Source organism: Primulina tabacum, chromosome 18, assembly GCF_025594145.1.
Source record: "Primulina tabacum isolate GXHZ01 chromosome 18, ASM2559414v2, whole genome shotgun sequence".
Taxonomy (NCBI): domain Eukaryota; kingdom Viridiplantae; phylum Streptophyta; class Magnoliopsida; order Lamiales; family Gesneriaceae; genus Primulina; species Primulina tabacum.
Genome location: NC_134567.1, coordinates 29,934,504 through 29,950,506, shown reverse-complemented (window position 1 = coordinate 29,950,506; position 16,003 = coordinate 29,934,504). Strand labels below are relative to the sequence as shown.

General features: G+C 33.6%; 2 protein-coding genes across 3 annotated transcripts; both read right to left on the bottom strand.

Moving 5' to 3' along the window:
* Positions 1-301: 301 nt before the first annotated feature.
* Positions 302-3,394, bottom strand: LOC142532892 (eukaryotic peptide chain release factor subunit 1-3-like). 2 transcript variants are annotated; one of them, XM_075639428.1, is made up of 2 exons: positions 3,278-3,394; positions 302-1,873 (listed from the first exon to the last, which is right to left on the bottom strand). In XM_075639428.1, exon 2 carries the CDS (start codon positions 1,844-1,846, stop codon positions 533-535), a length of 1,314 nt encoding a protein of 437 aa, XP_075495543.1. In that variant the 5' UTR covers positions 1,847-1,873; positions 3,278-3,394; the 3' UTR covers positions 302-532. The 2 variants fall into 2 exon arrangements, with proteins under 2 accessions (XP_075495543.1, XP_075495545.1); XM_075639430.1 differs by lacking the exon at positions 3,278-3,394 and adding an exon at positions 1,999-3,265.
* Positions 3,395-9,701: 6,307 nt separating this feature from the next.
* Positions 9,702-14,800, bottom strand: LOC142533149 (uricase). The gene is made up of 8 exons (XM_075639812.1): positions 14,473-14,800; positions 13,544-13,636; positions 12,432-12,507; positions 11,801-11,910; positions 11,367-11,458; positions 11,052-11,225; positions 10,856-10,949; positions 9,702-9,830 (listed from the first exon to the last, which is right to left on the bottom strand). The coding sequence occupies exons 1-8, from the start codon at positions 14,665-14,667 to the stop codon at positions 9,747-9,749; spliced, it is 918 nt and encodes a 305-aa protein (XP_075495927.1). The 5' UTR covers positions 14,668-14,800; the 3' UTR covers positions 9,702-9,746.
* Positions 14,801-16,003: the final 1,203 nt, after the last annotated feature.

Here is a 16,003-nt window from a genome sequence, read left to right as displayed (position 1 = left end):
TTTGAGTCCGCATACTGAGTTGTTACCTTACATTCTCCACATGTATTTCTGATCTCGACAATGATCAAATTGCACAGTCAACAGATCATATCTAAACAACTAATCATCCCATCAAGTTTACCACTATCTTCTCATTATATCACATTCTATACCATCAGTAGGCACGAGGAGCCATTGATGTTTCTTGAACACAAATCATAAAAGTTTTTCACTTATCATGTGCCCGCGAGCGCGTGCTTATACTGATCAAATCATAAAAGTTTGCTTCAAGTAATCACCAAGATCTCACGTTTGCTACTAGTAAAGGAACACACAGCTGGACTTCATAAATATAATATCATAAAACAGGTCCTACTCAAAGAACTGGTAATGGTGACAGAAATTTCAAAAATTTTAATTAAAAAATCAAAAATAAAAAAGAAATTTAAATCCATGTAATGCAATACCAGAAAACTCAAAATCCAAGCTACATCATCTCCAAGGGGTCACAAAATGTCTTGATGGTCATCAGTATTCAGTAAGCCAGGAGAGCCTAATCTGAATCCTCGTAAATTTCTCCTTCATCAGATGGATCGTCAAAGGATCGCATATCAAGTTGGTAGCGAAGAATTCCACCAATGCCACCAAATCCTCGGCAAAACTGTGATCCTTCTTGAGATCTATTAGTGACAAACTCAAGCGCACAGCCAAAGTTTTTGTATTCATTGGCAAACCACTCGAGTAACGGCATTTTGTCTTGAACCTCCAATTCTGCAGGAGTAGCCGAGTCCTTGAAGTTGTTCTGGTCAGTCTCTTGATCCTTAGTCAAGTATTTAATGATGGTCTCATTAGTCACACTGTTTTTGAAAACATAACGATTTACATCCAAGTTTTCCCATACAATTAACGTTTCAACAGCTCCCATTTCTAGAGCTTTTATAGTGTCATCCACACCAAAAACATATTTTCCAGTGTCTTGACTGATTTCTTCAAAAAATTTCCCTATCAAACGCTTCTCTTGTATAAACTTCACGTTGGATAGAATCTCCGCAGATAATTCAATGGCCTGATTGAATCCATTTTCCCCTCCATATGACACATCAGCCACATTAAGTATCTTGGCTTGCAGGCGAGGATCAAACATGTCAGATTGACTCAGCTCAGTTTTAAAATCAGCAGAACCGGCAAGTATCAGCCCCGATACATTTGGCTGGCTGGTAGTAGGATTAATGAAGAACTGAGTTGCAAGCTCAGCAGTCTTACGAACATAATTATGGCGCTTTTCCATTCGAAGACGAGCGAATCGAAGAGCTGATTGCCCACCTCTTCCATGTTTTTTAGGGAGATCAACCGTGAACTTGTGAAGCACTTCGCGAGTGTTACCACTTAAGGTCCCGAAAAGGGTACCATTGCCATCCATGACAATAAAGCCAAATTTTTCATCAGATTCTAAGAGTTGAGTCAGAGGTTCGGTGTGAAATTTATTGTCACAAAGGTACAAGGAAGCATTTATGGGCTTAAAAGGCATAAAGTCAAAGGTGACCTTTTTTTCTTTTCCATCATCGGTGACTATAGTTCCGGTGTAAAGAACTAGCCCATTTGGGGGTACTTTGTTGTACAACTTAAGCCTCTGCTGTGCAGATGTTATAGCACCTAAAACAGATTGACGATTCACCCTGCTTTTAATATTTGAAGCTGTGCCATATTCTTCAGCGAGCATTTTAGTTACCCGGGAAACTTGATCACCAGGGGGAATGATAAGGGATATCATGCTAGTACCATTTCCTCTAGCAGACTCTAGAGCCTTGATCAATTTCTTTATTTTCCATATCTCGATATTCTTATCATTTTCTTGACCATCAGCCATGGTGTTATCTTGTCAGCCGCAAACAACCTTAAAAAAGAACAAATTGAAAAGAAAAGTTTATAGAGATTAAACAGAAAAAGAGTACCAAGCCCAAAGATTAGATATGCTAAAAAGAAACGGAAAATAGAAATGCCACCAAGGAAAAATTCTACCACTATACAGAGAACTGTGTCTTAGCCTTCCAACACGAGAAGCTCTTCCTCCACCACATTGCCAAAACAAAACAAAGCAACAACTCATGATGCACAACTTTAAGCATGAAAAGCTAGGAACAATACTGGGAAAAACAAAGTTAACATGTGATTCTTTTTACTACTGCAAATTGATGAAATGGACTGTTTCCCACAATCCATATACATTCCACAAGATAGGATGAAGAGTTCAAGACCCCTACCTATGACCAATATGGATAATCTGATCAAGCTAATGTGTTCATCACTTAAATTTTTTGAAGGTAAGAAAGTCTATCCTATTTTCCCTAACACTCACATAAGCCTCATCTTACTTATGTTAAAAAGTTAAGGCTTAGCAGAAGTATTACTTCAAACTTAACATCTATGTAAATTGCTAAGGATTTAATACAAACAATTTTCAACTATAGATCAATGTTAGTGCTCCAAATCCGATTTGAGAACAAGGAGTTTTAGAGTTGCAAACCAGGCGTTGAACCCCAAATTTAGTCAATGAGTCGACATTCCCGAGAAGGAAAAAAGAACTTCAGGAAATAGAATGACAATTTTGTCATCAGATCAAGGCTTGCAACGGATATGTGATTCAACCACAAATAAATAAAATTTAAAACTTCAGATGTTACTTGTTAAAAAATCGAGTTTCATGACTTTCGTCTCCCTAATTCCCTAATTACATAGTCACTCCCGCAAATTCTATAGAGGCTCCCTTATCCTATTTTGGAGCCCTTTTCCAGGAAATGGCCCTGCCGTTATCTACTTGTGTACATGTGCGCGCGCACATGCTAAATTCACTCTTATGTTTGTCTAAACGTCTTAACACAAGGGACTTATAGTGTGCTTTATTCCTTCACGACTCCCTTACTGCTTTGTACGAAAGAAAAACAAAATTTTAGCAGACAAGAGAATCAGATAACAAACAATTTAGCAAATCTTTCCTTCACGACTCCCTTACTCCTCATCAATCTCTTGAATACACATGAAATAGGGCCCGAGAGACAAAAACAAATCGAAAACAAAAAGGTAGTAATCCCTGTATAAGCACGTAGAAAAAAAAAATTTAAATTCAGACCCATCATAAAAAGGCTGAAAATATTCAAACTTTACATCAATTCAAACCAGTGGATACACTAAAATAAATAGAAAAACGATATTAAAAAAAAAACGCAGTGATTCATTTAAGCCAAGCGTGTTTAAGCGCAAAAATAATCCAAGCAACATCAACCGCGGAGATGTAACTCACCCGAGAAGAAAATCCCAATTTAATTTATGAACGAGTTTGAAAGAACTGCTTGAAATGGCCGCAGCATCAACCCATACAGCGGCCCGATTAAGTGAAATGCCTCTTTGTATCAAAATTACTCTTTTTTTTACCTATTTTAATTTTTATTTTATTTTATTCCATCTAAATTCCTCTTTATTCATTTATTTATCTTTTTTTTTTAGGGTGAAGTTTAGCAATATCGATTTATTTTATTAATGTGGAGATAAAATTCTTTAATCTATTTAAAATAAAAACATTCGACCATGTCAAACTAAAATTGAAATATTCATCCAATATCTGTTAGTTCAAAATCACATGTTACAATCTAACAATTTATGGTTTATTGATGTGACAAACATATAAATACGAGAAACAAAAACAATTAATTGTTAATATAACATGAAATGTCGAAGAAAGTCGACAAATATAATATATATTAGTTTGTAGAAAATATAGAAATGATGCCATATTTTATTCATTATACCAAATGAAAGCAACATCATTTAATTTATAACAAGTTACAAATTAGTCTAACAAAGAAACAGAGAGGAAGAAAAAGAAATAATGGTGTATAAGGTTAGACTAAGATCCAATAATAAAACTTACTACTCAAAAGTATACCATCTCCCCATATGAACAAAGGTCTTAGGTTCAAGACATATAATAACAAAACAAAGATTTTGCACTTTTTTCTTACAATTTAAAACACCTGAATCTTGAACACAAACTGCTCGTCCACTAGCTCTAGAATCTCATTGTCAGAAACTGAATGTTTCTCACCAAGATTATACACTTCTGTTGCAAGATTCAAATCCAGCAGGCCACGTTCTTCTTCTGTCATTTTCTCATTATCCATTTCTTTGATTGGAGGAGAACAAGCTCTTGACACAAAACTAAAGCTTTCACAACTTAAAAACAATTTCTTCTTCGCTGTCTGGAAGTGTAAAAATTCCATCTTCGGTTGCCTTTTTGAAGCGCTTGAGAGAATGGTGATCCATTTGATTGAAATCTTCCAAGAAAAAAAACCGACTAGGATTCTCCCGGACGCCTTCCAAGAATCTATCGAAAGGGTTTCCACCATGCTCGTTTCTTGCCCTTTTGTTGTTGCTCACTTCTTCAGTTGAATCGGCTCTGGTTGACGAGAAATTGCTGAGATATATCGGGTTGAAACTGTCGTATGAACCGAATATGGTCCTGGCAAGTTCTCTTGCAACTGTTTCTTTGCCATCAGAATCAATTCCTAAGAAAAGAAGCCAACTTTCTTCTCTGTGTTTGATAATATTCTTTTTGCTTTTCATCATCCCAGACCGGCACTTTAAGACGGTATTTGCTATCTCAGGAATTATATCCCTCTGCCAAGGAGCATTCTTTCCTAAAGTTTTGCAAAGGATTTTCTAAAACGTCAGGCTCGTTTCCACGGATGTTTTGCTATTTTCTTGATGATATATAGAAAAACTAGGTAGATTAAGGCTGGGTTTTCTGAGTTTCATGATCTTGTGCGGTATTGGGTGTGTGCATGGGAAGTTTGAGTTTTAATAAGAGATGAAATTAAGTGTGAAGTGGATGTGTTTGTGCTTTCCTTGTTGTATTAGTTTCGAATGCTAAAGTTGTTTAATTTTAAAGAAAAATTTGCGTGAATGCATGTGAAACAAAGCTAAATTGTCTTGTATCGATCTTTTGCTAGTACAGAAGATAAAGGTAGATTGATAAATTTGAAGAAGTTAGATTGCTTTTTTCTTTTTTAGAAAGTAACAACAATATTTGGTGCATAAAATATGCATACTTCATTTGAACAAAAGACCTCAAAATGGGTACCAAAAAGAAACAAAAAGAGAAAGAACATCAACAGTTACCAAAACCTGATCAAAAGGAAGGGGATGAGTGGAGTACTATGTACATGTTATGTTTGTGTTTGAAGGAATTTGGGATTGCAAGCCTAGCTTCTTCTTGTTTTTTTTGTTTTTAATTATTATCTTTATTGTTATTAATTTATTATTAGTTCGTGATTAAAGAAAGCAAAGAATAAAGCAAATCCAAATGATTGATACAATAAAAAGGACCAAAAGATGGGAACTTTTCTTTTCTTTTTCATCAATTTTCCTTCCTTTTAATTACCAGATCGACAACTTGTTTTTTAATTTAGTATGAGACTCGGATTAAATCTTATTTTCATATTAATCACGCAATTAAATAATAATGATATATATACACACACATACATATAGTTATTAATAATAATAACGGCAATAATTTCTTTTAAAAAATAATTAAGTATACACATCGCGACAAATTTCGTTTTCCGTCGCTCATTAGCGACGGTTTGATTTAATTTCCGTCGCTATTTTTTTTCGTAAAATAAAAAAAGACTAACGGTTATAATTTGATTAACCTAACAAAATAAACTAACAATCTTACTCAATTAATATATTTATAATCTTTTAACTTAAAATTTGAGTTTAAGGAAAATCGTAGACAAAACGTGGAATAAAAAAAAAATTTAGAAGTAAAACTAACTAAGAAAATGAGTTGGGATGTGGAGAAAACGACTAAGGATTCGGATATTTATAGACACTTGTGCGACGGTATTTGACTGTCGCTACTAGCGACGGTTTTTGCTTTAACTGTCGCTAAAGTTCTGCGACGGGGTGATATAAACCGTCGCTAATTTAGCGACAAACAGTCGGAAACTGTCGCTAAAGATAGCGCCATGATTTTAAAACCGTCGCTAAATTTAAATTTAGCGACGGTATTTTGTAAAACCGTCGCTAAATATTAACCGATTTTTTAAAAAAAATTAGAAATTACGACAACGTTTTTTCAAAAACTGTTGTCTTTAACCAAATAAAACACTAAGAAACGACAACGTTATAAAAAACCATTGTCGTAGTTAAAAAAACCGCTCATAGACAACGTTTGTTAAAACCGCTGTTATAGCTCAAAAAAAAGCTCTTAGACAACAGTTTTTAAAAACCGTTGTTGTAACAAAAAAAAACGCTCATAGACAACAGTTTTTAAAAAAAACCGTTGTCTATGAGCGGGGTTTTCTAGACTACGACAACGGTTTTAACAAAAATCGTTGTTAAAAGAAAAAAAACTGTTGTCGTATGAGTGTTGTTGATTGAAGCTTTTCTTGTAGTGATGAAATAAAATATATTTATTTTAATTTTTTAAAATTAACTTTTTTTCTCAAAATATAGTAAATGATCTTTATTCTCAAAGATATATGAAACTTCCACAAGGAAGGAGGCATATATATATATAGGAAGGTTACTTTAGGTCAATATATTAAACCTTAAAAGGCATTTAGTGCTCTTTGCTTTCCTGCCCATCCTTTGTGAGTTTTCATAGATTTATTACCAGAAAGTATCTTTTAGTCACATTTTTTGGATTTATGACTTAAATATCAATCCATCTGAATGAATTAACAAGAATGATAAACAAAATAACATCAACTTCGAGATTATCAGACAAATTAATTTTTTTCTACTTTCTTTTCAAAAGGGTGTTTACTTCATTTTTATGGCTATGAAACTTGTGATTTGTTGTGCTACTATCACAAGCTGGGAGTCGTTGTATCTTGAGAGACGATTGCATAATATGTGGGACAAATTTGTCTTAATGAAAAAGTTTCTTCTCATGCCTTGATTTTAAATTGCTATCATATGTTCACGAGTTTAGTTGTCTTAACGTTGCAATTCAAATAAAAATGTTAAAAAGGAGAATCCACACCACCACCACATAAAGAAAATGTGACTAAAAGAAGTATCTAAATCACAACATAAAGAAGATGTACGTAAATAATATATATATATATATATATATATATATATATATATATATATATAGTGATGGGAGTTGTAATTATCTAGAAAAAAGGGTTGTAAATGGAATTTAGAAAAGTTTTGGGACCTGGTCTGGAAATGGAGACAAAGTTTCCACATATTGATCTTTTTGCAGTCTTTTCTTTAGTAAAAGGAGAAGGTATATAAACTACTATCCTTTTAAATATTGTCACTACCTTGCATTCATAAAATAAAGCCTTTTGCTTTCAAAACAATGGAAGAAGCCTCGGATCTCATCAAACTCCCAACGATTAATTATTATGAAATCAATCATATACTAACATATCTCGTCTCATATATATTCAATTCCAAATTAAAAAAAAAAAAAAAAAGTTAGACACCCAAAAAAATTTGGCTAGTAATCCTAAGAATATAATTTGATATGGACCAAAATTATATATATTTGATGGATGATTATTTTTTTTAGAGAGATGGGAAATGAATGAAATAGGGGTGTGATGTGATGTGATGTTATGAAACCTTTTTTGCTTTCACAAAAAACAATGAAATGCTTTGGATCCCTCCAACCAAATCATAAGATTCAGTGATTCACTATTTGGATTTTGTAACAAATAACCAAAAAAAAAAAAGAAAAAGAAAAGTGTATCTAAATTGTGTTGTGGGCCTATTTCTCAACTTAGATGGATTGGGTTCATGACTTGGTCAAAAAAGGACACTTCACATTTAAAAATAATTTAAAAATTGAACGAGAATGTTTCCCTTTTTCTTTTCATGAACTAATCATCGTTTAAGGGGAAAAAAAAAAACAAAAGTTAAAAAATATAGAACTTTTTTTTAATCAAAGTTTGTCATCTATGATATTTTTTTAAAAAAATATTTATATTTCAAAAAATTGAAACCCTCATGCACACATTATTCAAACTTAGAGTAGGTCTATCTTGTGAGACGGGTCAAATCTACTGATATTCAAAATAAAAAATAATACTTTTAGCATAAAATATAATATTTTTCATAGATGACCCAATTAAGATATCTGTCTCACAAAATATGACCCATGAAACCGTCTCACACAAGTTTTTCCCTCAAACTTAATAGCGTCACCTGTAATTTTTAGTATGCTAGTTATTTTCCATCAATGGTTGAAAATATGTCTAAACGATTATTAGTTAACATGAAATGAAATTATCAGGTGGAATTCCTTACAAAATCATATGTTTGGAAATGGAATAAGGGGTTTTTACCAAAAAAACATGCAAATTAATGAACTTGAGGAATGTAATCCGGTAGATGATATCGGAGCGATCGATGTATTTTTCATGTTCAAAGAGTGGGGAGATATTGGAAGAAAGGGGGGATAGTGTTTCCCCAAGAAAATGAGGAAGCAGAGGACAAATTTGCTGCCCAAATCATTGTGTAAAAGAATAGACTGTGCAAATTGCTCGAAGATATTATCAAGTCATGTGGAAACATATATGGTATAATGTAGAAAAAGAGAGAGATGAATGGTATTTGGCATGAAAGTGAAATGCAAAAAATAAATATAATCAATTCTACCCTCCTTTAGTTGGGATACACATTTTAAATGAGGTTAATGATATAGAAAAACTCTTGTGAGATTGTCTCACGGGTCAATTTTGTGAGAGATATATTCTATTTAAGTCACACATAAAAAATATTATTTTTTTATACTCAAAATATAATTTTTTATTATAAATATGAACATAATTGACTGATCTCACGAATAGAAATATACTCTTGCGATAGTTAGACAAGTAAATTTAATCGAAACTAGTGAAGTAAATATTTTCCGACAGCTTACTTAAGATTAGATATATGTATTCTAATTTCTAATTAGTGTGACAAAAGGTCCGATTGATATTGATAAATGTACTAACAAAGAAATCGTGACAGAACATAGAGGAATAAGTTAAGTGGTTTTAATTTTAAATATCAAATCGAACAATTGCCAAAAAAATATTTAAAATGAGAGTTATAAATATTTCTTGATTTGAAAAAAGGGTTCGAGTGATAAATTTATTCAACTTAATCTATACTAGTTTTTGCGATGTTTTAAATATAATAGATAGTTTTTACTACACGACTAAAATATCCATTACATCGTTGAAAATAAGATTTTAATGAATTATTAAATTAAAACATTTACATTATGAATTACTTTTCAAGGGTGGACTATGTATTGCAAATTATCACTGAATTTCACCCGGAACCTAATGAATGCAAGAAAACACAATCGTCACATTGAGAAAGAATTTTTATCCGATGAAAACGACAGGAAGCAAAAACGTTGCAAATGCAACACAATCAATTTGACAATGAAAATAAATTTAGAGAATGCCAAAATCGGATTCAAAATTAATTGCAACTGAAAGAAATTTAAAAACACCAAAACATGATAATTGGGGTGGGGGAGTCGGAATATAGAACTTAGAGCAGGCCATTTTCTTTAATAAAAATCACATTTTTTACCCTCCCCAACTGTTGTAAATATTCTGAAGCATGTCTAAATTAACATATTTTAAAACTGAGTGCATGAAAAAAAGAATGAGCACCAGGAAGAAGTGCTGAAGGAAAATAGATCGTTTTTATTGGTATTTCAGGAGATATACCTATACTTGATAGAAATTTCACATCTTGGACGAGATGCGGCTCAAACTAGCTTCAATAGTTCCATGGGGTTCGTCTGTTGGTAAATATACATCGTCTTCAAACTGTAACAATCACCAAATTTGTGAACTATCAGCTCTTTCCTCCAAGTTTGGATATGACCAAGGTGTTGAAAATATGGACAAGCAAAATTGATAAAGAGCAAATCAAATAACGCAGCCAGGTGAAAATACTTGCTTTAGATTTCTATAGAGCAAGTGCAATACCCTATACTCCGAACGAAAAACCAAACAGATGCCAAACTACTTGGATGTTTGATTCTTTGTCCGCTTGAGGGTTCTTTTTATTTGAACAAAAAACTAGGTGATAGTGATTCCAACAAAAGCTTAGAACATATGGCAGCAATCTATACTACTCTTTTCATATTTAATACTGTTATTATTAACATTCCATCTTGCAAAACTTCCCCTATTAAGATACTGAATATTTTCCTTCCATGAATGATGAAGTCATCTTAGAAATGTACATATTACCTAAAAGCCAATAAGACGTGTATCTAGGCTCAAGGCACGATGAAACTTAGTCCTTGTACCTGGACACAAGTCAAGGTGCAGCCCTTCTATGAAACAAACACTTGAGCCATGGACCACGATCCTTGGTGTTTTCAAAAGGCAGATGCTTTCTAATCGCGTCTTAAAAGGACATTCATTTTTTGCTCGAAGGCTAATAAATTTTTGTTCATTGTTACCTTCAATAATGTGTAAAAAGTATACAATGGAAAAAATGTAATAATTTTTTTACAAATATTTGAATTCTAGTACATTATTCCTTAGTTCGTCTCACTTCAATAAAAACATGTGCCCTACGTCTTAGACATAACTCATGAGTGTCATACTTGAACCAATAATAAATATGGTTAAGTAGAAATTAGAATGATACAGATATTAACATTGGGATTTGTATAGATTCCTAATATTCACAATAACATGACAAGTGTAGAATGTAATTCAAGAAATAACATGCTTCACCAGACTCTGCAAAGTTATGGCTTCCAGTCACAAGGAAGGGTCACGAGGTTATTTCAAAATATATTTTGCTCTGTTATGCTGCTATTAAAAGAAAAATCTACCTGAACCATAACTGGGTTATCTTTGCTAGATAATTTGGCAGGCAGAAAGTGGATATTTGGCATTTTCAACTGCACTGATGATATATCAGGAAACCTGAAACACAAATTTTATCAAAGATTCAATATATTTATGCATACACATGTTGGGGTTCAAACTCGATGGGGTGGGGGCATAGGTGGGAGAGATAGAGAGGACCTGACAAGAATTGCATTTGCCATATGATAGAGAGTACTCTGAACAGATGGACTGTACACTCCATCCTTAGGAGGACCAAAGAAAGTGTTCACCAATACAGTTTTTACATCCATATATCTCTCCGCAAAGTAAAACCTTCTTGCAGGGATACTTGCTAGAGCATTGAAAGGATACCTGAATTAAAAAATAATCGTGTTAAACATGACAGAATCCTACAACTTACAAAAGCTCAGGCGGGCACATAAACAAAAACTGGACATATGACTTACAACTCCAGATCTAAATTTCGTAATTAATATATACTGTGTTAATTACCTCCAAGAAGCCGTGACCTCTGTTGCCAACATCCTCTCTCGTGTGTCAGGCAATATTGTGTACTTGTCTCTTATGAATCCTTCAAAACCTGACTGTCGAACAGTCAAATTTGGAATCAGAGTCAAATAGGGAAATCAGTCGAATAAAATCAAGCTCCAAATTTACAACTCCAGGTGAAATTGCAATGTTATAGTCAGATCACGTTTTGGGACGAATGATCATTGCTGTTGACATCTTTTTCATGATATATTAGTGCTCTGAATAAAAAGATCTTGATGTGGCTAAAAAGGTTTGCATGAAAAAAAAATAAAGTGGTCACTAGAAGTTCTTCAGAAGACAAACGACAAAGACGATGTTACTCAAGCAAAAAAAATAAAAGGTCTGAGCAGATTAGGCACAAATGTTGAAAGATTTTTAATTTTACAATAACTCACTTTGGATGTTTTCAGTAAGGCCAATCCTTCAAGACCAGAAACCACCTGGACTTCACCAGATTTCTTTATCATGACTTCAGTCGTGTGCTTCTCTGATCCGAGCTTAAAACCTTAAGATGAGATATCATTGACGCTCGTTAAATGAAATTCTTCGATCTCCCCCATATCCTCTCACCTTCAGCAAACACAATCCATAAAACATTCCCGTCCCATCCCGTCCCAAAAGCAAAAAAAAGTGGGAAGAAGTTAACATTTTTCATTAAAATATTGACAGAAGTGTTTTTAATTTAAAGCAGAAACCAGAGATTTTTCATTTGAAAAGTTAACAAACAAGCCTTGGAGTCTAAAGGCTTAGGATTTCGAGGAGTTTGTTTCGACTCTTTCCATTTGAAAAGTTAACAAACAAGCCTTGGAGTCTAAAGGCTTAGGATTTCGAGGAGCTTGTTTCAACTCTTGTCATTGTAAGAGAAATGGATATCAGAATAAATCTTTTACAGGATGCGTTGTGCAGTTTCAAATCCTCCTTGCTGCACCATTGACTCATGGTTCATTGCTTGGGGATGATTCTTGTTCATATGTGTCTTCTTTAATCAACATTAATCAATTCAAATAGTGCCCTAAATTAACTTACCATGTTCGTGAGGTTGACCATTTACATAAATGCGCTCCCATGGCTTCTCGACTATTTTGATTATTGCAGCAGTGACCTACAACATTTACGAGATTAAATCCAGTGATCATACTGTACTGCCAAAAGCTATATTTTGTCCCATGGCCCATGAATAATGCTGGTCCTTGCAGAAAGATATACTGTTTCTATGCAGCAACAGTCACTGTAAATATGAAAACCCTTGACAACATATTAAATGTAGCACGGACAAGTAGAAATGCAAAATCACTTCTAAGGATGTCAACAATATCACGAAGTCATAGAACAAGAAATGGATTGCATGTTTTTAAGTGTACCCTGCTGCATTTTAGAGTCGAGCATAGGAAACAAGCCAAACAAGATCGCAGTAAAGCATTGGCAGCATATTACTTTATCTGAAAGGACTGTTATGGTCTTACCAGGAATGGAGGTCTGAGGTCCAATGGATTTTAAGATTCCAACCAATAAAGGATATCGAAGAAAGGTTAGAACCCATTTGGGTGGGTAGAAGAATTGACTACTCAGCACGTGAATGATGAAAATGAGAAGAATAAAATGAAGGTTAATCAATACACTTCATATTTTACTTCATTCTTTTGCTTCTGTAGGATATTTGTTTGTGGGTTGTTTAAAAAAATTGCAGGTTACTAGGAAGAAAGCTTGGCTGGTCATGTCATATTAAATTTTAGAAATGGTAAACAATGCTTTGCTAGCTCATATCATAAATAGGAGAGAAAATTACAAGGCAAAAGGAAAAAGAAAGAAATGGGGAATAGAAAGAGTGGAATTTAATCCTTTGACTAGTCTATCAATTCATTAGTCTTATACACAACAATTTTTCCATCACTTCTAAACTGACTCACTTGAAATCCAAAAATCGTTTCAGCAAAACACTTTATTAATGTAATTACAAAGGCACTTTCAAATCTTGCTGAAATCTCCATATTCATGCGCTCAACAACTGTGAATCATCCCAAACCAATATTTTCAGTCAAAAGCAATTCCAGCCACCTTCATTGTGGTTCTTTACCGAACCGTCTGACTATGCAAGCAACAATTAACTGCACTGGAAAACAAACTTTTAATAGAACTACCTGCTGATAAAAGGAGGTAAAGTGCTTGCCAAGTATAATAGCAAAGTCCTCCACTGAAAGTTGTTCATCGCATTCTTTAGCTTTCACATATACCTGCATCACGGTCTGATCGTCAGTATCCAAAAGACAGAGGAATAAGGAAATCAATAATGGTGTTGCAACTAAAGTTATAGAACATCCTGAGATGATCCATCCTGTGATGGACATGAAAGTATCATAAAAGAATTGCATGACCGCGTCTTACAAGCTAAGAAAAGCACAACATACTAGCAATAAGTCAACTAAGAAGGGGACTCAAAGAAATAACAAGACTCATGAGTTTAAAAGTTGAAACAAGTACATAAAAAATGAGCAACAACAAACACCAAAAGCTGTTGCATTTACATAAGGAATCACACATGCTCTTCTTCTGAATCTCTACGGTGACACAACCGAATGTAAAGTGTCCGAGTCAGGTTGAGGAATGCATCAAATGACAGGAGATATGTAAGACTTTAAAAAGCCTCTTTTTCTACCCATCTCTTTCTGCTAATTATTTTAAGATCATACCGCAACTCCACTCTCGAGTCTCGAGTGCAAGGTATAGGGATTCAGCTGATATCCAAAACACAGACACACACATAGATATTTTCCTAGAAAAACCAGGGAATTTCCCGCTGTTGGCCATCTTCGGGAGTCTCAACTCTAACGTCTATAATGAAAAAAAGTTCAGTTTCCTGATATAATAATCCAACCCAGAAAATTTGTTAGCCAGACATGAAAACATATATAAGTAAAGCCAGTCGCTCGCATAACATGAACCAAATTTCCAAGCAAATCAAATCAACAATAAAAGAAACTCTCCAGAAATCCTGAACTACATAGTGCACGATCATGAAGAGACAATTGATTCGTATACAAAAAAACAGTGAACAGATCAATCTAATTACGGTGTTTTTCATGGTATCCGTGGCCACGATATCGGAATTGTCCCCACTAGTATACGCGGGGATGCAATCGGAGAGGAGACTGATGCTGACGTTCCATTCGACGAAATGGTGAGTTCCGCTGCCTGGTTGTTTCCAAATCCTTCCAACTCTCACTCTCGATTTTCCGTGTTTCTGCTCCAATTTCAGACCCACCATTTTCAGCACAGAGTTAAAAAAAGGAAACTAACGATGGAGGTCGGGATTAAGTTTCGATCGATTATTCAGTCTCCGTGACCGTAGTATTCGATTTTCTCAATCAGTCTGTAGCATCGAGTGGTTTATCCGATTGGCGTAATTAGCATAGTGTTGTTTTTGTAACTGGAAAAATACAATTTTTTTTTCCGTGGATATAATTGGATTCGAAAATTTATATCATAAAATTAATTTTAAGATAATATCATATTAATTTTTGTGAGGTGAAAAATAATTAATTCTCAAATCAAATTTAAGCACGTTTGAACCCATTTTTGTCTCATTAAAATATTATTAAGTAAAAACCCGTCAATTTCAATCCATTTTCTTTTAATCCGGATTGAAGCCTCAATTCATTGTTATTACTTTTTTTATGCATATTAACTAATTTTTTATGTTAATGCAATAGTATGTAAATCACTTTAACCATATTAAATCGTAATAGACAAACTATATGCAAAAAGTTTGCCCGATAAAGTGTCGACAGGAAGAAATCTAACTTATCATTCATTATTGATCACGCATTCATCTAATTCATTAACTCGGACAGTTCTGATATCCAATGGATTTCTTACTAATTTTTTGTATATGTACATTGAATTAAAATATAGTAAAGTGTAGTCTAAATTCGATTCATGTAGATTTTTATTCTATTAGGATGGGAGGAGTCTTTTTGTTCCTTGTAATGTGTGAACTTATCTTGGAGAAGGAAGAAGATTGCCGATCCCACGGTTCTACTGGAAGATCAGATGGCAACACCAAACCAAAAACGTTTCTTTTTAATCACTATCTATCTATTTTTATTAATAAATATATAAAAATTAAAAGTAATAGAAATTCGGTTAAACCGAAAAATCGGAATTTTTTTTGTTTTTAACCGAATCAAACCGTGAAATTCGATAAGTTTTCGGTTCGGATTTTTTAAAAAATATGTTTGATTAATTGAATTTTTGGTTTAGTTTAATTCGATCCAGATAAATACCCTACACTTGAGTTGAATCACCCGCCAAACCTATTCAACCGTCTGTTTTAGCCTAATGACGGCTAAAGTACCTTATTTCTTCCAAATTTATCTTAATCTATTGGGGTAAGGTCCACAAATTTGTTGTGCAATGTTTCCTTTATATTTCTCTTGGAGCCTTTGCTACCCATTTGTTTTCAATTCATGTTTTAAGCATTAAATAAGATATAAATAAGATAGCAAAAACTTGTGTGAGAAGGTCTCACAGGGTCGTATTTTGTGAGACATATCTCTTATTTGGGTTATCCATGAAAAAGTATTATTTTTTATGCTAATAGT